The sequence below is a fragment of the Quercus lobata genome, chromosome 9, assembly GCF_001633185.2.
Source record: "Quercus lobata isolate SW786 chromosome 9, ValleyOak3.0 Primary Assembly, whole genome shotgun sequence".
NCBI lineage: Eukaryota > Viridiplantae > Streptophyta > Magnoliopsida > Fagales > Fagaceae > Quercus > Quercus lobata.
Genome location: NC_044912.1, coordinates 10,907,783 through 10,933,102, shown reverse-complemented (window position 1 = coordinate 10,933,102; position 25,320 = coordinate 10,907,783). Strand labels below are relative to the sequence as shown.

The 25,320-nt window shown below is 32.0% G+C and overlaps 2 protein-coding genes across 2 annotated transcripts; one reads left to right on the top strand and one right to left on the bottom strand.

The window, feature by feature from the left end:
• Nucleotides 1-6,073: 6,073 nt before the first annotated feature.
• On the top strand, nt 6,074-10,276 carry LOC115960470 (transcription factor SPEECHLESS). Its single transcript, XM_031079399.1, has 3 exons — nt 6,074-6,905; nt 7,637-8,179; nt 9,878-10,276. The coding sequence occupies exons 1-3, from the start codon at nt 6,498-6,500 to the stop codon at nt 9,950-9,952; spliced, it is 1,026 nt and encodes a 341-aa protein (XP_030935259.1). The 5' UTR covers nt 6,074-6,497; the 3' UTR covers nt 9,953-10,276.
• Nucleotides 10,277-16,937: 6,661 nt separating this feature from the next.
• Nucleotides 16,938-21,365, bottom strand: LOC115960625 (probable WRKY transcription factor 30). The gene is made up of 3 exons (XM_031079561.1): nt 20,415-21,365; nt 20,201-20,329; nt 16,938-17,744 (listed from the first exon to the last, which is right to left on the bottom strand). The coding sequence occupies exons 1-3, from the start codon at nt 20,735-20,737 to the stop codon at nt 17,099-17,101; spliced, it is 1,098 nt and encodes a 365-aa protein (XP_030935421.1). The 5' UTR covers nt 20,738-21,365; the 3' UTR covers nt 16,938-17,098.
• Nucleotides 21,366-25,320: the final 3,955 nt, after the last annotated feature.

The following is a 25,320-nucleotide window of genomic DNA, read 5'->3' as shown; positions in this document are numbered from 1 at the left end:
GATACGATTGTGACTGAACAGCTCCCGATAAATCCGAAATTGTCGACCCCTTACTTATCGGCATGCAAAATGATGAACAAGTCGATGGGTGTGAGAGAGAGAGATGCTGCTGAGACTGACAGCATCTGCATGAAAGCTTAAATGTGTAATAGTACTAATGGTAGTCATAATGTTTTTCTCATACATTTCGTGGGTGCTATTGAATGATGTTTTTCTTCTTCTTCTTTTTAAAAAATAAAAACAAAATTTTGGTTCAGATTGGGGAGGAATTGAATGAAGGTTTAATGCTTGAATTTTGTCTTGAAGGACCCCCAATGCATTTATACTATATAGCAACTTTGTTTTAAAATTTTGTCCCATATTCCTATATTCATAGTGTTAGACTTAGGGCCACCTATAAATGAGAAAGTAGTTGTAATGCTTGAATTTATGTATCTATGACAACAATGCTGAGTGACTTATCTAGATCTGCCTAAGCCTATCATAACTAGGCTCAAAATCTAAGTATCAGCAAGCATTTGGCTCGGATTGGACCTTGCTAGTTAGAGTAGGGTCCTATATAATATAAATACATATAGTACAGTGTAGAACCCTCTAGTTTGAACCAATCAATGAATCAATACCTGTCCAAAACTAAGTGGTGTGTGGTTGTGTTTCTTTTTGTTTGTATGAATTAATTACTTTTCATAAATAAATTTAATAATCACATATTGCCCTTATCACATGGACGGAGCTGTTATTGGACTTGGGGGGCAATGGCCCCCCCTAAATTTTTTTTTTAAAAATATTATCATATTAATAGGTACTAAATTTAGCAATTTTGTTCAATAAAATTATACTTCGCCACCCTTAATAATGCCATCAATTTTTTTGAGAGTAATATTATAGCCACAAATGTTTTTACAACATTTATACAAACTATTGAGGTAGCAAATTCTTATTGGTTCGTACGCTTATATCACTTTTTACTTATTAATAACTACTTATTATATTAGCAATTTGTAAAAAATTTTGTAGTTTTAGCATTTTTTACCTTTTTAAGGACATAAAAAATTAATATTAAATCTAAAACAAAATATAGAAACCCAAAAAAATTAGCCCAACAACAAAAATTACCAATAATAAAACTAAAAAAATTAAGCCCAATCAATCTATTTTACTCAGAACAAACAACTTGACCATTTAAAAAATTTTAAACAAAAATCCTTAGTAATAAAACAGTAGACTCAAAGGCCAAAGCTGCCGCACGTAGCTAGCAGTAAAATCGCCCTCTCTAACTCCAAGTTTTGGCTCCGTCCTTACCCTTATCTTATTTACTATCCTCTCAAGGATCATCAAAATTCTTAGTTGTTCTTTTCTTGGCCAAGTCAGGAGACATACAAGTGATACTAGAATAAAATTGGTTTCCTAGGAAGTTGCGGTAGAGTTGATGTACATTGACATGTTTGGCTTCAATTTGGAAACCCTTGCAATAAATGTACACCTACACTGTATGAAAGCTATGAACACAAACTTTGAAAACCCTTTTCATGATGAGCGCTTTTGTTGTGGGCCGAGTTCAAACCCCAAATTTTTTATTTGAGAACAAATTTTTTTATCAATTATACTAATCGAAACCCACAACTTAAAGAGTTAATTTAATATTATGAAAATAGTAGGTGTATTGTACCTAAAATTATAGAAAATCTACAAATATATATATATTATTAATAAATAAAGTTTATTAATGACAAGACCAAAGTTACATCTCTACCAGATTACATTAATAATTATCTCATACATCATATATATATATGCATATTTCTTTTCACAATATTTAAGCTTTACACTTGTGTAGAATTCATATATTGTGAAAGGGAGGATATATATATCCGATACATGAGATACTTTCTTATACTATAAATCCAATTCAATATACCAATAACTTGTACTAAGTCACAACCCTGCTAAAGTAACATGAGAAATATACAACAAGAACAAAACAAACCATAAAAACTCAAGCCTTCCTACTAACATCAGGAATTGGAATACCCCAATCATAACATAACACCCTATTTATAGTTGAATGTAGAATTTCCGTTTAGCCATCATCATAGTCTGATTTCCCATATCATTACAAGTAAAATACTTTCCTCAAACTTAAAAAGACTCTCATGGATTCTTCCATTTCTTTCTTCTCATATGTGGTAATAGCAGCCCCAATACCAATCTGCATAAAAGACCTTTAAAACTTGATCCCATACAAGACTTGGGTTGCTGACCAAATAGCCCTTCAAAAGCTCCTTCCAAATTCTTCTGGTTAAAGAACAATGAAAGAATAAATGATTTATGTACTTCAAATAGCTCATACAAAACACATAGTTAGTGCCCCCCCAAAAAAACCCCATTTAAACTTCCTATCCCATTACCAACTAAATGCTAAAGGCTAGCAAAGTGATGAAACAGTGTTTGGGAATTTCACTCGATTACCATACCTACTTTCACCAATTTACTTCATCTTTGCTTAGTACCAACAGCTTCCCTAGTGTTAAAACAACTATACTTTTAAGAATTAGCAGGAGTCTAGTTACTCTATACTCTTCTTGCATTCAACAAATATATATATATATATATATATATGTGTGTGTGTGTGTGTGTGTGTGTGACCATGTAAGGTAAACAAGCAGTTTTCAGATATTTCTGGCTTCCAGACCCAATTACCATTTTGTAAAACGGTAGACACCTTGGCATTTAACTGGCTTGCTGCATCATAGACATTTCTAAAGCCATATTTTAGAAACAAAATATTTTGCCGATCCCCCACTTAACCTTAGAAAAGGCCTCGCCAAATACATCGGATTTAATATTTAAGATTGTCATGCTCTTCACTACCTTCTTCTTCTTTTTTTTTGTTTGTTTTTTTTTTTTGAGAGAGAGAGATCTTCACTAAATAGCTAGATGCTCTTGCTTCTCAACGGATTAATATGAACCCAAGGAACCCATATTATTAACTCATAATAAATCCATAAAAATCTAGTTGTTTGCCTAGGCATGGGATACAGGATTTAAAATCGCCACTATAGAAGTATTAAACATTCACTTTAATATGTTGTAATATGACATTAAAAAAATCGAAATAATCTAAGTTCATTATGCGTCACAAAATATGCAATATATATATATACACATATATATATTCATTTGCTTCATATTAATCTACAAGGAGAGAGAGAGAAGATAAAGTTGAAGTTACAATTAATGTAACTGCTTTAAAATATTAAATTATTTAATTACTTTTTCATAAATCTATGATGAGCCATATGATTTGCACATAAATCATATGTGGGAGGGCAAAAAGGCCAGCCCATGCTAAGCCCAAGCCAGGCACACTCGAAGTTGGGGTTGGCCCAAGCTTGATCAACACTGACTAGGTGAACACTGAGTTGCTATACAGAAGAGGTGCTACCTTGACAGAAACGCTCAAACAAAAGTCTACTGTTGTCGAGGATGCATGTAAAGTAGTGCTTTGGAAGAGTCCACTTGCCAGGCACAATATCCGGTGTCTAGCACAAGTTACAAAAAAAATAATTTTGATAGCAGGGTCATGGGTTCTACTCCTAATTCATGATTAGACATATTAAAACAGTGGCTTGAATCTAAAGAGTCACTCAGGTCCCAAGAGTGGAAGGACCCACACACACGTGGAATATTCCATCATCATGATGGGCCCATTAGGAGGAGGATATAAAAAGAAGAAAGGGGGTGAAGGTAGAGGGCTTGGAACAAAAATCAAGGGGAAAGAAAACACAAAAGAAAATGGAGTGATAATATTAGGAGATAGTGATCAAGCTTGGTCACTAAAGGGGACTTCTTGGCTGTGAGCTATCCTTCTCAGATAGATACATTTCGAGCAAGCAAATGCTATATTGCTACCATAAACCATTAATCCTAGGCCAATCTGCTTTTGGAATCTCCCATTATGGACTATACCCAAGAAAACATATAAATTAGTTGGGGAGTTAGGCCCAACAAGCTACAAGGTCTCTAGGAAGGACCTCCACATTATATGATCAATAATTTGATATCAATCAAGCATTCATATCTAGTATATAAAGGACATTTTCAGCACACACACACAAAAAAAAAAAAAAAAAAAAAAGTATATAGAGGACATATGTAATTTAAAGATGGATATAGTTATATGTTAATTTTATTGAAATTATTAAATAGTATAATATCATTGAAAGTAAATGTGATAAAACATCAATTTTACTTAAATAAAATGCGGTTCCCATAAAACTCGCAACCTCACTTCTACTTAGATTTTTGGTTCATACTCCCCCCCTCCCCCCCTCTCCCCTCTCTAAAACACAACTTTGGTTTCATCTCTTTATAAATGTGTGTGTGTAATTAACTTATGTTGGAGGACAAAGGCAATGCTAAGTGATGATGCAAAATCTTCAATGGGTGATTCATCCAAAAAAATGGTGATGGAAGGTTATCAAAACTCTACCAAAAAAAAAAAAAGGGGGTATCGGAGGGAACTAGCGTGATACCAACTTTATGGTCTTTGATGCTTAAATCAAGAAACCTTAAAGAATAGATTGGAGAGTAGAAGTAAAGTTTTGGTGTCTCATACCTTTGCAAATGGGGCGGCCGGGTAGCTCTTTTATAGGGACTTAGATGATCATTAGGGGCCATTAGTGTAAAAAATATATATAACTTGACAACTCTTGTAGCCGTTAGGTAATGGTCCATTACTACATCCAATGCCTTCTGTAGGTTACGCCCTTCATAGTTTTAGTCTTGTTGGCGCTACAGAGTCATCTATTAAGTTGAACGACTTTCTTAAGATTTTCCTTTGCTATCACTAAGTATAAGAAAAAATCATGAGACTCCTTCAAATATTTTGTTATGCATATCATGCGTGGCCTAAGCTATGTATATAAACCTATGTTTAAATTAATATGGCTGGATGATCAGAGGTTTTCAACCAGCTCATTTGAAGCCATCCTTCTTCCATGTAACATATAATGTACGTGTTTTTGTCTTGTTCAAAATGTGTATTTTAATTATGTTAAATAGTTGAAGACTTTTTTATCTTATTAAGCTAGCTTTGGTCTTCCTTAGGAAAGGAGAGATACAAAGGGTGGAGGAAAATGAGAAAATGTAGGGACACAACAAAATATCACAACATTTATACAATATTTTTGTTTTCGATTATGGGGTTCGGTGCAATATTTTATTATTTATTTTAACCTATGATGGTCTGACATTTCAACTATTGTGACATTTTGTTAAAACTATAGAACAACTTCTTGAAAATCAATGCTCCAATAGTACCATAAATACATAATCTCTCTCTCTCACATAAATAATAAGTATTACTATAAATTTAATTAATGAGACTAACTATTATGTAAGAGGAGAGAGCACGTATTTATTTTACTTTTGGAGTATTTTATAACTAGTTAATTGCATCCATAACATAGAATGGAGAACAAAATCATGAGTTTAAAACAAGTAATGATTTAACAAAAAGGTTATATTATAAATTTACATCTTCTAATTTTAACTAATTTTCAATTCATTCTGTATTTTTTTTTTTCCAGTCATTAACTTTCATTCTTTGTAAATGTAATTTCTGTTTAGTTTTATTTGACCTCATTAATTAATTTAATATTTTTACTTTTTAAAATGACCACGTCCCATCTAAATTTTAAATCTCTTTCATTAGAAATAAGACTTGTGGTATCTTTAGAATTATTGTCAATTAAAGATGTGTTTAGATCTCGTTTATTTTACTAAAAAATAAAAATTGAAAACAATAAAAAAGTTATTATCCACACGTAAATACTGTTCACTTATATACTCCTATAAATAGTAGAAAAAGTGCTGGTCATATTAAAAAAAAAAAAAAACAAACAAACACAAAACGTGAACGTAGAGGCAAACATTCACTAATAAATGATACATAAATGACTACAACGTGTTGTTGACGCGCCCTAGTTACGATTGTGCATAGAAAATATCAAAAACAGTACTAGTGTTCTTCAATACTTTCTTTGTTATATATATATTATAAAACCCTTTTTCTCTCCCGCATTCAACGTTTCTCTCTTTGATTTATAGCTCTAAAAGTCTAATCTGTTTACTATTTCCTGGTTTTCCATTTTCTTGGGATTCTGAGTTCCACTGCCTCCCTAATTCCCCATGAGAGATTCCTCAACAATTAACGGTTAAGACTATAGACTTGAGAACCCAAACCAGCTTTTCTTCAGGAAGAGTTTGATGGCGACGCTCAGTCTCTTTCAACTCAGCACTCTTTCAACTCAGCACTCTTATTTACTCCTTCTAGTATCCCCTTTTTCTTGATCTTGACAATCTCACACCCCCCACTTTTCCATCTGGGTCCTTTTCCTTTTCCTCTTGTCAGTCCCCACTTTTTCAAACCAAATAACTAAGCTTTTTTCCGACACTTTCTCTTTGCAGTTTGTTTGTTTCTTTTGGGGTTGAATATGGGTGATAGTCTGTCTGGTTTCTTTGATGATAATGAGTTCGGAGAGAGCAACTTGGGCAGCGATGATCTTTTTAGTAATGATCTTTTTAGTATCTTTGAGAGCCTTGAGGGTGTGGTGGAGTTTCCACCTGTTGATGAGGTTGTGGTTGGGTCAGGTGAAGAAACGCCGAGACTGGTCTCTCAGAAATCCGCATCGTCCTGCAGTGCTTTGCAAGAGTCGGAGACTGAGCTTGAAATATCACCAAAGAGCAGCAAGAGGCCGAAGCTTATGACTTCCTCAGAGGAAGCAAACCCTGAAGGGCAACAAAAGGTGTCTCATATAACTGTGGAACGCAACCGAAGGAAGCAAATGAACGAGCATTTGTCTGTGTTGAGGTCACTTATGCCTTGCTTCTATGTCAAAAGAGTAAGCTACAGCTTATTTGATTTTTTGCTGAATTTTTTTTCTTCTTGAAGTTGTTTAACTTACGATGGTACTTTAAAATAAATAAAATTTTAATAAATTGTACATAAATAAATAAGTTTAAAAATTAAAGTCGATCACAACCTAACTTTTATTTTCTTGGCTTTAAACTTTTCTGTGTATTTTGGGTTAGTTTTTGGATCACTATATATGCTTTACTCTTCATCTTACCAACGCAAAGTCATTAGGCTTAATTTGGCACATAATTTTATGCTTGCTTGGCTCTCAACTATACCTAAAACTCATTCGATTTTTGGAAGAGAAAGGCATGAGGCACTTGGTAGAAATGTAGAAAGATTTGTAGTGTATATTTGAATACCACTTATTTTACTAAAAATTGAAAATTGAAAAAAATAAAAAAATTCAAATTATTGTTCACTGCTGAGTTACTATAGATTTGTCTCAATGCACAAGTCAAAAAAATAAAAAAATGCAAAAACGTACACGCGCAGACATGATCCAAAGATGCCTTTACTTGCTCCTTTGCAAAACAGAGAAGTGATAGGGTCACCTTATTATAAATTTTGGGACTCCTATTCATGCTTTGACTGTACCAAAGCATCTAAGAAAAACTACAACTAAAATCCAATAATTCATTTTGATTTCTTCCAAGTTTCTTACGATATATATTTATTTCTCTTGAATTCTACTAAACTTAATCTTCTATGGTTTAGGGAGATCAAGCATCGATAATTGGAGGGGTGGTCGATTACATCAATGAGTTGCAGCAAATTCTACAATCGCTGGAGGCCAAGAAGCAACGAAAAGTTTACACCGAAGTTCTAAGCCCTAGGCTAATTCCAAGTTCAAGTCCAAGGCCTTCACCACTTAGCCCTAGAAAACCACCTCTAAGCCCTAGACTAAACTTACCCATTAGCCCAAGAACCCCACAGCCAACTAGCCCTTACAAGCCTAGGGTGCAACAAGGTTACCTCTCCCCCACAATGGCTACTTCACTTGAGCCATCTCCTTCATCTTCTTCCACTTCCTCCAATATTAATGATAATATCAATGAGCTCGTCGCGAATTCAAAGTCTCCAATCGCAGATGTGGAGGTGAAGTTTTCAGGTCCAAACCTTCTTTTGAAGACAGTGTCTCCTCCAATTCCTGGCCAAGCTATGAAAATAATTTCCACCCTGGAAGACCTCTCTCTTGAACTTCTCCATGTAAAGATCAGTACAGTCGACGAAACCATGCTCAATTTCTTCACCATTAAGGTAAAACAGTTTTACAGCTATTTTGCAGCTTTAAAAATTTTACACACTTCTTTTCCTTTTCCTTTTTCTTTTGGGCTTTAATTTTAGGTCAAAAGATTTTTATTAGCATTGTAGAGTTAATATATATATATATATATATATATATATATATATACGCCCACACAATTCACTTTTTATTTTTTATTTTTTAATGAGAGCTCACAATTCACTTTAGTGTTGAGTATATGTAGAAATTTAAAGTATCTTCACAACTCTTAACTTTTTTTATATTTTTTATTTATTTTTAATGTCTTTTAATCAAAGAGTCACTAGAAAAGTTATTTTTAATGGGTAATTATAGGTTTATTGTGTACTTTCAATATAAACTAGGAATTTTCCTTTTTATATTAAATTTATGTTATGAGAAAAGTTAACGGGTGCCTTAAAAATATTGGTTTAGAAACTATTTTAAAATTTTTTTTATGGGAAAAAGTAAAAAACTATTGATTTTTTGACATCTTTATATATTTTTCATTAGGGTGATGTTAACGGCTGCCCTTAAGGCGATTACTGATAAGCCGTATTAGAAAAGTTTTAACAACATTTTAATGAGAAATATAAAAAAATGCCAACATAATTAATTGTTTTATTATTTTCTCGTAAAATGTTTCTAAAAATAGTTCCTAAACCAATTACCTAAAAGCATTTATTAACATTTCCCTTTTTATAGAAGTGGTATTACAACTTTTTTTAAATGGTTCATTAACAAATTCCCTAAAAACACTTGTTAACAAGACCTTTATTTTATTAATTTGGAGTGTTATGATAACTATTTTTAGAGAGTAACATTTTTTTTTTGGAGGGGGGGGGGGCGGCTCGAGGCATTTGTTGTCTTCAAAAAGGGTACAAGGGATACTATAAATTATATTATATAATTTTTATAAACTAATGTGTTACTAATAAAAAAATAAATATATAAATATTCGTTTCTTGTGTTTTTAAAATTCACCAATAATATTAATTATCGCATTAATTTTTAAAAGTTATGTAATAAAATTTATAATATCTAAAAGAAGAAATATATATATATATATATATATATATATGTGTGTGTATAATGTCTTTAATATTTTTCCTTAATAATTTAGGAATCTATGAAAATGCACCTCATTTAATTCATTTCCTCACTCTCTCTCTCTCTCATAGGCATTGAAATTATTGTCTATAAGCTTTTAAATAGACAACTCTGCAAAAATTAGAGGTAGTTCAAAATCATAAATTTGTATATATAGAACAGAACCTGAGTCCAGTATACAAAAGTATTAGATCTGTTTAGATGTTGACATATACCAAATATTTGTTACGTCTCAATATCCAACGCATGTGCACTTCCGGAGTAAAAGAGCCACTGAAACACTGAACGAGGAAATTTGTGCAAGGCAATATATTCAGAGGAAATTGTGTGCATGGTTGATTTGCAGTTATTTCGAAGTCCATATCTGTTAAAACTGGCGTTTTCGTTGTACTGCACTGACCATTAAAGTTTAATGCACGTCTTGGAAACCACGAGATGTTGCAGAAAACTATGGTACCTTCAAGTTATTGTCCTCATATATTAATTTATTGAAGAATTGTTTTATGTACACACATTGCTTTGATTAGATTAAATTCATTAACAAAAACTGAAAGCTAATGATTGGGTATGTCTTTGATTAATAGATTGGAATTGAATGTCAACTCAGCGCCGAGGAACTCGCTCACCAAATTCAGCAAACATTCTGCCAAGTCCACTAAGATAATTTGATGAGTCTCAACCCTAACAAGACCATTGTCTCTCACTATCAGCTGAAGAAGTGCACTAATAAAGGGGAATGTGGGAAAGGCATTTACCGACATTCCTATTAACTACATTTGTAATTTTTAATCAGTCATGACCCTGTATTTTTTTTTTTTTTTTTTTTTTTTCTAAACGAGGCTGAACTTTATTAGTAATACTGGTCATTTTCTATGATAGAAAATGACCTGTATTACTATATTAGGTAGTGTAACCCTCTTGTAACTGAGTTCTCAATATTTTAGTCAATCTATGAATTTCAATTTTCATTTCCAAAGTTCTAATTAAATGTCCACAATGAGAGAGAGAGAGAGAGAGTTCAATTAAATGTCTTCATCTACCATCCGTGAAGCAACATCTAATACGTGCATGCATGTAATGTATACACAGCTTTGGAGATGAAAACTTCAAGGTGCATGAACATGTTTATATCTCATTATTGAAGAAACATTACTTTATAAAAAGAAAGAAAGAAAAACTTTGTGGTGTAATTGCTTTAAAAAGGGTGACTATTTTTATTGTTGCGTATTTTAACCATAGACAAATGTTCAATAATATGTTTTTCCCTATCCATAAAAGAAAAGGTTGATACTGACAAAATGTTTTCTATCAAAATCTTAAGGATAATGTTAAACTTATTTCTAGTTTTACTACAAAATGATTATAAATTAACATGAAATTGAATTTGATTGATATCACTTTAGTAACATTCATGATAAAAATATATGAATTTCTTTTTAATGGTTGGTGATAACATCAGTTTATTAGACTTATATAATAAGAGTCTTGTTAACGAGTACTCTTAGGACAATTGTTAATACTATTTTAGGAAAACTTTGTACACCATTTTCATGGAAAATATAAGAAGCCATAAAAAATTAATTATTTTTTCTTTTTTCGTAAAAAATTTTTAAAAAATATTTTTTAAACCAATGCCTTTAAGATATTCGTTAAACATTGAAGTATTAGACAATACATTTGGTAATTTATTTTGGCCATGATCAGCAAGACATTGTTACTATTGCTGAAAAATGTTGATCCAAGCTTTACCCTATTATTTGTAATATTCTAGAACTTGGTAAATCTTATTCCAGGTGTAAGTTTATAAATTAGCTGAATTAGGAGAAATTTCAATCGATTCTCCAAAAAAAAAAAAAGGAGAAATTTCAATTCTACAACTCAGATTACTGCTACACTTACTCTTAGACTCAAAAGTGATATTAGAAAATTTATTACATAGCCTTTATACTCTGATATTTCACCAATCATGAAAAAGTAATGTTAACATTCATTTATTATATTTTGAAATATATTAATCACATTCATTATTAAGTTAGTTTGTAAAGATTATACGGTAAGTTTCATAGTATCTTTAACATTTTCCTTTTATTTTTGAGAGAATTTTTCCTTGTGAGTTGTGACTTGGAATAATCTATATATCCCTAAATACTTGAACCATACAATTCCCTACAAGACATGCATGGCAAAAGTGGCAGCCGACCATTGGTTCCTCACCTCATTTATTATCTGCAATATTAGTTAATATCATGAAGAAGCCTACCCAATCAGATCTAGCACTAGATGTAACATAGGTTTTAAAAATTCTGAATGTTCCCCTAGTCTAATGTTAGATACGAGCCTAAAAAATAAAAATGTAAGTTTGCTAAGTATTTGAGTTATTAATTCCTTCCAACTTCAAAGAACCCTATCCTTTTGGCAGCATAGAGTTTGTTGGAACCGATCTTATCTTAGCTTTAAACATTGATATTAATAATACAAAGAATCGACCAGGGTTTATATATTTCCACAACTATAAATACTTTTTTCTTAAATTAAGACCTGATATTCCATAAAATATTATAAAATTATTCAATTGATTTTTTTAGTAATTTAATTGTTTTAGTGGGGAAGAAAGGATTTAAACCCTAATTATTCTATAAAGGAAACAATCAATGTCACAAACACATAATTGCTTCTTGAAATTAATTGAAATATCTTTTGTGTGCAAATGGTAAAATCAAAAGACACCTATGTCCAAGATTCAACTAAACTCAGATTTCATTATTATTTTTAGGGAAATGCGAGTGGATGCCCTTAGAACACTGGTTAACAATCCACTTAAAAAAATTTTTTATGGGAAAAAAAAAAAACAATTAATGTTTTGATAGTTTTTTTCATTTCCCATAAAAATTATGTCAAAATTTTTCTAAAATAGATTATTAACCATTACTCTAAGAGCACTCATTAGCATGACCCTTATTTTTATATGTTTACAAGAGTTGCACTCTTTTATATGCTAATGATTAGGTTTCGAAATTAATGCTAACACTAAGTCACACCCGTTAATGAAGTAACTACTTCAATAAAACTTGTGTAATAATATTGTGTTAATATCTGTACTCACATGAGGAGAAATACTTGATATTCAAATTGTCTTAATTAATGCTGTATTTAAACATACTCCAACAGGTTTTGACATTCTTATTGTCTGTCTGACCTATTTAATTTAGAGTAGGGTAACACTATCTCGTCAATAATTGTATGCCTTTTATTATGGCCTATTGTAATAGGTTTGGACATTCTTATTGTCTCTCTAACCTAAATTCATAGTGGGGATAGTCTACCCCAACTTTGTGTAATCTTGAGTTATGACATTCATGTATGTGTGTGGATTTTAATGCTTAACCTTTTTTTAGCTGCTGCCTTAACTAATTTTGTCTAGCTAGTACTAGTAGTAGTATTGTGATGAATCTAGGTATCTACAATATCGTAAGTTTTAGTTCCACAATGAAAACCCTAACTTTTGAAATAATGCAAGCAAAAATAGGATGGACCCGTGTTCTGGATCTTTAAGAGGTAATTAAAGCACAGTGGAATGAAAATGTATTTTGATTTTCACGAAGATTGATTGATTAAGAATCATAAAACCAATGGAGGATTACACAAGAAGAATATTCATCCACAAATTATGAAGTTATCATTGCTTAAATCGCTTTGTACGTAATGGTTGCAAACTAATAATGATAATATGATCCACTTTTAAATACCACTCTATTGACAAGGATGGGGCTACGACCTACGGTGAAATTGACATATTTGGGGAGTTGAAATTGAATGCCATGAAGATTATAATACCTTCACTTTTATGTATCCATATATGGGCTATGCTATTAACTTCCTTTTTCATGCCCTTCACCAACTCCTAGGTAAATAGGATTGTAGCTTATGGACATCTCGAAATTTAGCAAAAATAGACATAACTTCAATGGTGAAGTGGGCCAAGAGACTCAAATTTCCTACTACATCGAACATTGATGTGACGACCCTTCCCCCCCCTTGGAAGACAACCATCCTATTAGAAAAGAAGTTGCGTGTTTGAAAAAGTAAAAATGAAGGAACCAGTTTAAAACTAGATAAATTCAATTCGTTTCATACTTTCTCCATTTGGATGGACTAAGTCTGTACAAAATTAGAACTTTTGACATAAACCAACCCTCCTTGTAATCAACTAACACTTCATGGTGTTTTTAAAGGAGAGATCACATTATATTTAGTGCTATTTCGGTAAAACTTATATTTATGAACTTATTAAACTTAAACGATAAATTATATAAAAGTATCAAGAGATTTGTAACTCAATAACATAATTTTCCCTCATTTATTAGTTAGGAGAATCAGGATTCAAATTTTCATCTACTGTAATATAAAAAATAAAAATAAAACTTTAAACAATTAATAATTTAATTTTTTTTTTACATGTATAAACTAAAGGGAAAAATTTAGATACAATACTTAAGTTTTTTTCCCTAAGTCCTCTTAAAATTCAGTTATATGGCTATAATTAACTAAAAATACACTTTTATCTCATGAGAAAAAAACCACATGATTGAATATTACGAGAGGAACCTAAGATACAATACAAGTACCATACCTAAGTTTTGTCTTAAACTAAATAACCTAAATAAGGTGATAAAAAGTTATGGTGAATCATGAGAAAATTTCACTTACCTTTATGAAGTTTTCTATTTATTACACACTCCTTTCCTAAAATATAAATTATTTACATTGACCTCCCCTAAATGGTAGGAAAAATGTTTTAAAACATTCCACACAAAAAAATTTGAAAACCTTAAATTTCCTAATAGAGGGTTTGTGGATGAAAATTTAAGAGTAAAATAAAATAGGGAATTCAAGATTTCTAAAATCATTTTTTCAATTATCTAGAGAATATCAGTATAAATAGTTTGTATTTTTGAAGAGATGATGAGTTTTTTTTTTTTTTTTTTCCAAACTAGAGGGGAGGTGAGCGTAATAACCAAAAAAAAAAAAAATCCTTTAAGAAAGGGCAATGTAATTCTCCGAGTGAATAACAATATGATGTTTAGGTTCAATTGGGTTGTCTCTTCTCAAGTTAAATTTAAGGGTAAATTTGTCACCCCAGTTATAATAGATTTTGGTAATTCCCTTTTTTCTTTCTTTGTGCGAGTCTAGTCAGCACCAAATTAGGGTTATGTTCCCTTATAAATGCATACCTTGAAAAGGCCCACTAACTAATTTCAGAAGAGAATTTATTAACTCAATTCAAGTTTTGATTGAACTAGAATATTCTGATATGGGTAGGCATTCAATTCTATAAATAAATTTGGTGATGACTAGAGATTTTCCTACCATAACAAAAAGAACCAAAAAAAAAGTTGGTGGGGTTCTTAATGAGCAAGGTGGTAGGCCCAGTACTTAGCAAAAAATAATAATAATAATAAAGATGTGGTAGGCCCAGCTCGATATGGTGTCCTAGTTTAAGGTGGCATGGGTCCTAGCTTAGATGAGACTCGTGCTAGGTCCATTACTGAGTTTTCAATCATATAGTAGCAAAAGCCCAATCAATTTCTTTTGGGTCAACGGGTGGAGCCCCAATTAATCTTAAACGATGTTAAAAATGGATTGTATACATTCAATAAGTTTTTACAAAAACCTGGGCCTGGATCTACAAGCATTTGAAGTTCAAAACTTTGTCCCTTCGTTGGTAATGATTGCTGGATCTTTAATGGTTCAGAGCCCAGATTTGTACTTTAAAGAATCAATGAGACTTGAATCGAAGAAACTCCCACGTCCACGTGATTTTTTTGAAACTTTACCTAAAATAAATGTTTAGTATTAAAGAAAAATGTTAATGAATGCCTAAGGTTATTAGTTTAGGAATTATTTTTAGAAATATTTTTATGGGAAAATAATAAAGCAATTAATTTTATTGACAATTTTTTATATTTCTCATAATAGTAATGTAAAAACCTTTTTAATATAATTTATCAACAATTGTTCTAAAAATACCATTAACATGATCCTTAGTTAAATCTATCATGGATTGTTAAGAGCATGATAAGTAAGCAGTGCAGTAAGGAGCATACGGTTGTAAAAGAATTAATGGAGCAATCCCTGCGATAGTTTTCAAAGGCAAAAACAACACCTGCAATGAAGATAAATGACAATGTTGCAAAAAGATTCAAGCAGTTACAGGAAGTTACAAACACCTCTAGGAGATCTTTCCGTTGGTCGTAGGGCAGTGAAAAATTTATGCTCGTAAGTGTTTCCTTGTAACTTTTCTGAATCAATTTAATCATATTTACTAAAGTTTGATTCCATTTTGTATTAATGTGATAGTAGGCTTTGATCGGTTTAATGCGAACCTTTGCATTAGTTTACTTCAAATTAATTTGTTTGCAATCTAATTCACGGTCCATTTGGACAGAACTTATTTTGCTAAAATTAAAAACTGAAAACACTGTAACAAAATATTTTTTTAAATATGTGAATAGTACTGTGAGACCCATTTTTAATGAAAAAATTGCTAAAAAGTGTAATTTGTGGGATCTGTGAACAGTGCATGGGAGCACTGTTCACAGTTGACTTGTCAACAATTGCGGGCTTGAAAAGAAAAAAAAAAACGCTACAGTACAAACGTGGACATGGGATAATCTCTATCCAAACATATACTTAGAGTGTGTTTGGGAAGCGGGTTTTGCACTTCCCAAACACACATTTGCATTTTAGATTTTTTTTTTTTTTCCCAGCCGTAACTTTTTGACTTTTCTTCTATGAATAGTGCTCTCGTGCACTGTTCATGGGTCCCACAAACTACACTTTTCAGTAACTTTTTCATTAAAAATAAGTCCCACGATATTATTTACACATTTAAAAATTATTTTGTTACAGTATTTTTCAGTTTTCAATTTTCAGCTGTATCCAAACGAACCCTTACTCTTTTGAGATTCAATGGCACTGGAAACAACTGAGTACCCATTTGGTTACCGCTTTTTGGGCAACCAAAAAAATACACATTTGTGGTTTCAAACTAAATTTAGTATGTTTAGTAAAGTTATTGTTATCGTGCTTTTTTGGGCCCTATAATATGGTTTTTCTATGTTTGTGCATTGGATCAGGTGAGCAGCAATAACAAAACGCAATTTTAAAAAACTAAAAATTAGAAATGTTGAACCAAATGCACTCTTTTTAATTCAGATAATTAGTCTGATATAGATTATCAGTCTGATAGCAAAAGGCCATAAATTCAGATCATAAAGATGAATACCCTGAGTGCTATGTTGTATTTGTTAAAAAAAAAATGTAACCATTCAACAAGATCTTATTGAACCATTTAATCAGACTAATTATCTGAATTTAAATTGGGAAAAAATTACACATTAGACTATCAAAAGGATGTTACACGCTTTCCTATACTTTTATCCCCCATTATCTAAAGAATCAAAATTGCTACTAAGCAGAACATACAATCATTATCAGGTCAACATCTTTAAAGTACTTATTAAGCTTTTTGGAGCAAATATATCAATGTGTATTTTGCATTTTAAAACCAAAAAAAAAGTACTTGCAAACTGCAACCTATCTATGTTCACAACCCAAAATTCTTTAACCAACACCCCTAAAAAAAAAAAAAAAAAAAAAAAAAAAAAAAAAAAAAAACTTTTGCCCCACAACCCGCTTATTATGACAAATACGACACATATGTAAGATGCAAAAGTTCCTTCTCTTTCTAGGAGACCTCACCACTTGTATGTAGACAAGCTTCGCTCTTTTAGTGAAGCATGCAGTCAAGGAAAGAATCCGGAGCTCCCAAATGTGAAGTTGGGGTCAAAATCCTGATCAAATGGAAAATCCAAAGCAGCGGTTGGAGAGTTTTTAGTTGAAGTTGCAGCAGACTCAGAAGTCTGCAAATTCTGGTGCACTGATCCAAAGCTATTCACCCCAGTTGGAGACACAGTGAAATAGTTAGTTCCAGATGTTGCAGGAGACATGAATGAAGGAGAAAAACTTCCCTCAAAATTGTTATCGATCAGGGAGTTCGGGAACACTTGGTTTTCAACCTTGACGTTCGATGTAGAAGCAGCAGCAGGGAAACCAAACGAAGGAAATAATGGTTGCTGGTATTGGTGAGCATTGTCTAAGTTTTCAGTTTGGACTTTGAGGGCTTCCCTGAAGTTCAAGAGCATTTCTTGGGATAGTTGCTGAGCTTGCTGTGGTTGGAGGCTTTGAAGCTGAGGAGGGTTCACGCTGTTGATTGGTTCATGCTTCTCAGGTGATGCTGGAGCAGGAACTGTGTGGGTGGCTGAGGCTTGAGCACATGTGTGCCTTCCTCGGTATGTGACTTCAAACACATTTGGGTCTTCATCGGATCTTTGAACTTGCTTTGTAGCCAAACAACCTTGGACATTTCGATGTGTGCATCTATAGTAGCCTCTGCAAGTTGGAGCAATTTATTGTTCAGGTAAAACAAAAAAAAGTTGTATAAGGACAGAATAAGATTCACATCATTGCAAAATTTTATTGGTTTTTATTTTAAAATTGTAATGTCCCATGCGCTAAATCCTGAACCCACCACTAATGAGGACCCCATGAAGGAAGAGTTCCCTGAACACCACTCATCAGGACCACATGAAAGAATAGTTTCTTTACCACTTGGCCATATAATTAAGTGTAAAGGTTATAGTTTGTTTGCTTCCATGGCCACTTGGGGCACAGGTGTAAAGGTTGTAGTTGTTTGTTTGCTTCCCCGGCCACTTGGGCCACAGGTGTAAACGTTGCAGTTGTTTGTTTGCTTCCATAGCCACTTGGGCCACAAGTCTAATAGTAATAGGTTATAATTCTCCTACCTCTCTCATGTTGGTATTTCTTTAAGAAAATTCAACTTAAAAAAAAAAAAAAGTAATAGTACAATAGGGAAAAAGACAATTGAACATTAAATATCTCTATTAGAAATATAAAGAAATTCTAATTAATAGAGCTATAAGACTCTTAACAAAAAAAAAAAAAATCAACTTTTTAAAGGGGTTATGCTTCTTGTTTCCATATTGTTGATGGATTTAATAAATCTTTTTTTTTTTTTTTAAATGATGTTATCTAATATACGGTATTTTAAATAAAAACGTCTAGTTTAATTTAAATTCAAATAGAATAATGAAAAAAAAAAAAGTGTAGGCTTTCCAAATAATGGCAAATAAAAACTATTATCAATAACCTATTTATTAACTTTTCAAATAGGATCATATTTGGTAGATTTTAGTTAGTTCAATAGCTAATATTTCTTATCTTTAAATAAAAGATTTAATCGCAAATCTTGCAAATACAAACAAGAAATTCATTGATATTTACACATAATAGTAAAGAGTAATAATAATAGAGATGATGTTATAGGTTCAAGTCTTATCATATCTAAAAAAATAAAAATAAAAATAGTAATAATAAACAACATATATTCCAAAATGAAATAGAGAATGACCGGCCGCCAACTTTTTGAGAAGGGTATTAGTTATATGTTGCTTGACATCAAAGGGCAGCTATTTAATTTGGAGGGATGTGCCTTAATTATTAGGTGGTGTCACTAGATTAGAAACCTAAAACGAAGAGTAAGAGCTTAACAAATGAGCATGATATAATTCTTTAATTTATTGATGCAGCATGCCATATATATATTGATCGATGCATCCGATATAATATGCTAATAACAAGGAAACATGACATATAACTATATAATTAAGCATCAGTGCAATTACCATAAATGCTTTTAACATTTAACAATCTTGAATTGTCGGCAAGGGCTCAATGAGGATTTTTTAGGGGGCTAACTATAGTATCAAAACATATATATAAAAAGGAAGAGGTATCACAATATTTGGTCAAACTATTTTACTCTCACCGATGAGGCAACACAAAAATCTAAGGACCAATAATATAGTGGATTGAACTTGAAACCTTCAAATTTATATTACGTCTCAGACCAATGAATTCATTCTCTAAGTAATCTTGTGAGGGTAATACATAACTAAATTTAATATACACATACGGATACCTTTACATTTTATATCCATGCATGCGTGCATGCATATATGTGAGTGCATGCATGTTTAGAAAATTATAAGTGAAACGCTTCATACTTTCCATGACAAAAGATAAAAGTAACACCTCTAAAAAAAAAGTTCCTGATTCAATTTTTCTTCTTAAATTTTAATATTATCAGTTTTAATTAGAAATCATCCTTTCAACATTAAGCACTTTAAATATTTAAAAAAAAAATCAGGAATATGAATGGATATATTCTCTATGTAATATTCTTATGATTTTATGAAATAATTTATGCTTCCTTGAAAATTCCAACCACTTGAATATTTGAATTTAAGGGAGGAGCATATTTGGGGGTGCATGGAACACAAAACTTTTATTGATAATTATATTTTAAAAATAGATGAATAAATTTTTCAAAAACTTGTGGGGAACCATGCTCTTTTAGGCCTCTATCTTCCCCTTCTGCCTTGACAAATGTTGGCTAATAATAAGTCCAAGTACGCAATTCAGTTAAATCTTAACTGAGGCATGCAAACAACCATATGTTTAAGTGTATATCTATGACCTAAATTATTCAAAGCAATCATGAAATACTTGGCCAGAGAAAAAGTCAGGTTTACAGCCTTTGTTTTTTCTGCTTCTGGTAAGTCAGATAATACAGCACAAGGACAAGAAAAAGTGGTTTCTGTGCTTTTAGTTCCGTCTAAAGTTATATACTAATAATCTTGTTATAGTTCACATGGATATGAACTATGGACAATCTTGTTATTGTTCAAAAACCACACAAAGCTTGTTATCAACTTATTCAAAGTACTATATATTAACCAAAATAGAATTAAGGAAAAATGTTGTACCTGGGATATTTGGCTCCAAGAATGTCTTTCTGCCCATATTTCCTCCAACTAAAGCCATCATCAAGAGGTCCTTCAAGTCCCACCCCAGGGTTAACTCTTACTTGTCGTGTCCATCTTGGCAAGGTCTTTCTGAAACATTAAAGTCCAAATATTTATACCCCAAAATTTACACAAGACTAAAGTCAACTCCTCGTTATATAGCTTTTTTACTTACCTCTTTCTGGAGGCATCTCTTTGCTCCTGATCCTTGAGTTCTCGATCTGAATCCTCACTTCGTGGACTCCCCGTTAGAGAAGGTGGAGATTCGGACATTCGAATTGCACCTCCTATGGCTTGTGGCTCACTAACCGAGCTGCTCAAATTGAGCATTGAAAGTGCCTTTTCATAAGAAGATAAGATCTGTTCGACTAAGAATTCACGAGCCTCATGTGATGAAGATGGCACATTGAGATGGATTTGGAGCTGCCTAGCTAGCTCCAAGCCTTGTGCTAGCTCACTTATGAGATTCTTTTGCTCCCAGTCTCCCATGTTATCCATTTATAAACCACACAAAAATATAAGGATATAGACAATGTTTGAGCAAATACAGCCTATAGTGCTAATAAGCTGCTTTTGTTCAAATTGCTAGAAGTACTGGTTGCTTATATATGTTAGGAAGAAGAAGCATGAGAAACTGGAATAAATCAATCTTACGCCAAAAACGTGCTACTAGACAAAGAGCCAATATAATGAGGAAGCTAGAATATTGAGCATATGGAAGGTAAGCCAAAATATGAGTTTGTTTTTTGAGAATTTATGGTAAAAAAAGAGGCTGCTTTTGCTTAGCTGCAAAACTTGGGCACTGATTAAAAAAAGGTTTTTTTGTTTTTGTATACGGGTTTCTTGAAGAGATCCAAAATAATAGTTTAAGACAAACAGACAAAACAGAAACTGAAAGTGATAAAAGAATGCAATAAAGGCTGAAACTTTGAAGATGAACAAAGAAAGATGAAAGGCTGAGGAAGGAGGGAGTCTGGTATTTAAGGAATGTGCAAAATTTGAATGTATAAAAAGAGAGAGGAAGTTTGACCAAAGAAATGCCGAGTGGATTTTCCTCATTGAGACCGGTCTTTGGTCATAGGAATAGGAACAGTAATAGAAGTTCAAAGACGAGAGCTAAGTCCAATTGCTGACCATTTCTTCTCCTTCCTTCAAGTTCTTAAACTATATGCCAACTCTCTCTCTCTCTCTCTCTCTCTTACTTTTTGAATTGATGAAGGTCATAGAGGTCCAACCAAAGCCACAAAAAGACTAAAAAAATAGGAAAAGAAAGTCAGAGATGGAGCATGGGAAGAATCTTCAAACCTAGTTCCGCGTTACTACTACTAATAATAAATAGTAAAGGGAAATAAATACTCATTTTTTTTTTTTTTAAACTATTACGGCTTCTAAAAAGTGAGAAAAATATAAGACAAAAGTGGTGATGACATGAACGTGACGTTCACTTCAAACCTTTGCTTACGTTATAAAACACTTGTGACAAAAACAAAAGCGTATTTTGTGCCACACGTGTAAGCACTTCGAAGTGAGCAGCGATCACACGCAGTCTCCACTGAGTTATTACTCATAATTTGTCATATTAGAATCGTGCAGCCTCCATTGGGCGTGATTTCCGAGGACTGGAATATACAACAGAGTTCTTCCACAGTTTTTGTCAATAATTCTAATGTTGCATATCAAGTAATTATTTGTTTTATTTATTATTCATAATTTGTCATATTAGAATTGAGATATAATTAAAAGTGGTATTCATCGCAAGCAAATGTTAGTTGTCATATATTGAAATTTTTTATAAAAAAAAATTTTAAGTATCATTTACAAATTTTCTCGTATAGAATATCTTTAGAAGTCCATATTATTAGAATCATACGACACCTTACTCACATTAGACAAATATATTTAGGTTTATTATTTATTATGTAATGGTCTAAGAGGGCTAATTTAGTGTACAACTCATCTAAAGCTAACCCTAAACTCTACTACTCTATATAAACTTTTAGAATTATTTGTACATCATTACACATAATACAACTAAACCATTTAACTCTCATGTGTTTAATCTCTCTCTCTCTCTCTCTCCCTCTTTCATTTTATGCTTCTGCGTCACTACAATATTTCTCTCCTTCGATTTATATTAACATGGTATTAGAGTTAGTGATTCTTAGCCTTGAGGGGGAAAATTTTACATAAGGTTCTATCGTAGCTATAAAAAAATCCCACTTAGTTTTGTCCTTTTGCTCTGTTCTCTTTCCATTTAATTCTCTCATTTTTCTGTTTCTTTTTATTTTTTTATTTAATAAAAAAACCATTTAATTCTTTCTTTTACTTAAAAAATAATAAATTGAAACTTGGACTTAGATTCCATTGGTCTTCCCGTCATGGGTGAATAGAACATGTCTGTTGGCAAATCCATCTCTTCACAATTATAATATAACGTTAATGTATGGTATTGACATCAATCACACGGTTTTTAGCTTTATTTTACTCCATGTGCTTGTCCATTATCCATCTTAATTTTGACTTTACGGCTGTACATTGATAAGTTATATCTTAAGATTTTGTTATCTGTCTTAAGATCTTAACATTTTTTAATGGGTAGAAAACATGTTTTCTACCCATTAAAAAATGTTAAGATCTGCCCAGGTGAGCCGAACAAAAAATAATATACAACTATCCCTCATTTGTATATATTATAATCGAACAGTAACATAACATTAATACTACACAGTATGTTTTTGAAGATTGGTAATAATAATGTTTATGTTATAAGTGTTCTAATTGAAGTCTTTTGGTGTTATAAGTTGCATGTAACAAAAATGTGAAATGAATCCATTCTTAGTTGAAAATATCTATAGATAATGAGCGAGTTATCCTCAAACCCAACTTTTAGAAAGAAAAAAAAGAAAATATTTATATTATTTTTGGATTTATCACAAGCATCCTATTTCATGCTTATTTATTTATTTTTTTTATGAACAAAAAATTGGGTTGGGGCCTTATTTCATGCTTCTTATACCGTACTTTTGGGAATGTGTTATGTGTCATTTCAATTCAATATATATATTGGCAGCTTTGATGAGTGGGCTAGATTCCTTATTTAATTTAATGCTTCTTGTTTCTCAAAAAAAATGTAATGCTTCTTATGTTGTACTACTGTGAATGTGTATGTAATTCAAGTGATGAGTGGCCAGTCAATTATTTCGTGATTGAAACTCGCAACTTGTCCTAGTCATAAGTGAGTCACCAGAACTCCCTGTTTTGTAAAAAAATGATTTTTCAAATTCCTTATATACCCTACTATAAATAACTTTATACTTACAAAATGTAAAGAGTTTCCAGAGAGAACCCCAAAGAATAACAAAATTGATTCATCCACAACTTTATACATTTAACTCTTCAAATTCCTCTACTCTCACCCTCTCTATTGTTATACCCTCAAGAGGATTATTAACCAAATCCTTACCTCACCATACACATATCAATGAGAAGGATATTTGTACTTGGGAAGCAGTTCAAATAGGACCAATTCATTTGGTTAATGCAATGGGCTTATTGCAAGATCCAGAAAACTAGAGAAAACACGGTTAGATTAAGCTTGGAGGGTCTATTACTATTCATGTATCCCAACTGATTTTCTAGTGAATCATTTTACCGCTTGGAGGGCGGCAGATAAATTTTTCGCCAAATTCTTTGATTTCCTTTTCGTTAACACGTGCCGATATTATCTTTATGTTTGTATCTCTCTAATCCTTACTCTTGCCTTTTAATTGCTGCTGTAGATATGATTAATTATGATTTAGAGTAGTTTGTTTATTTTGGTATAGCTTGTACTTATCATTCCACACATATATTGTTTGGATATAAGTTTACGTTGGTTATTTTGAAATTGGGGGTCTAAACATTCACTAGTGTTTTATACACCAAGTGAACTTTCATAACAAAACTTTCAAAAAGACGTGTGAAACCTATCGGATTCAATTCAAGACTTTTAGTATGAAAATCAAGCAACTCAGGCTTTACTAAGACCATGAGGCATGAGCTAATGATTAAGGTGGATTTTTAGATTACGTACTGTTTTTCAAAAGGAAAATCAAACCAAAAGGGAGTACTATAGATCCGCCAACAAATCTTAAAGATTGTTTGTAGCATTCATACAAGAGCAAAAGCATGGAACTCATGCATGAACTAAAATACAAAGAACTTCAAGCAAGACTGGCGTATATAGGATCTTGTTCTTATCCTAACAACGTATGCAATACAGATGAATGTATTTTATATATGATGTAATTGTCTTCCTTAAAAATGCCATAGGCCTTCCCAACGAAATTGGACCTTTCTTCGATTTGGTCACCTTCCATGGAGGCAGGGGCTGTGGAAAAATTCAAATAATATTTCAAATAAATTGGACCTTTCTTCGATTTTATTTATTTTTGTCTTTTACCTTACTTTGTGGTTTATAAAAAATATGTTACTCAAACGTGTTTCCTGATTTTGGGATTGTAAACTAGTTTAGTTTGCAACATGGGTGAGGAGTAAAGAAATTAGTTTTCCTCCTTTTAAAAATACAAAGCAGCTGGCTTTTGTTAGAATTTTTTTTTCTTTCTAAATAAATACAAAGCAGATAGCTAGGCAGCTGGCTTAGTGTGAACCTGATAGTTAAATAGGCTTAAACATTTTTGAGAGATAGTTTCAATCTGTGATGTTTACTGCTGATGATTGCTCTTTATCTTTAGATTGAGACACAAATTGGTTTTTGTGTGTGTGTGTGTGTGTAAATTGGTGTAAGTGGCAATCTAAGCCCAAATTTCTTATTCTAGAACAATAAACTTTACTAGTTGAGTTAACTAAAACCTACTTCAATAACTTTAAACTAAAAACAAAAGGCTAATCTACACTCACATTTATATTATTGTTTACTATTATGTGAACTTTATAATTTGGTGATTTGGTCTGATATCTGCACAGACTTATTCTATCCTTACATATACAAAAGTTTATGTTGATTGCTCAAAGTTTGAAACTTTGGGGGCTTCAACAGATGGATGCACAAAATAAAATATTCCCTATCAGTATATAAAGAA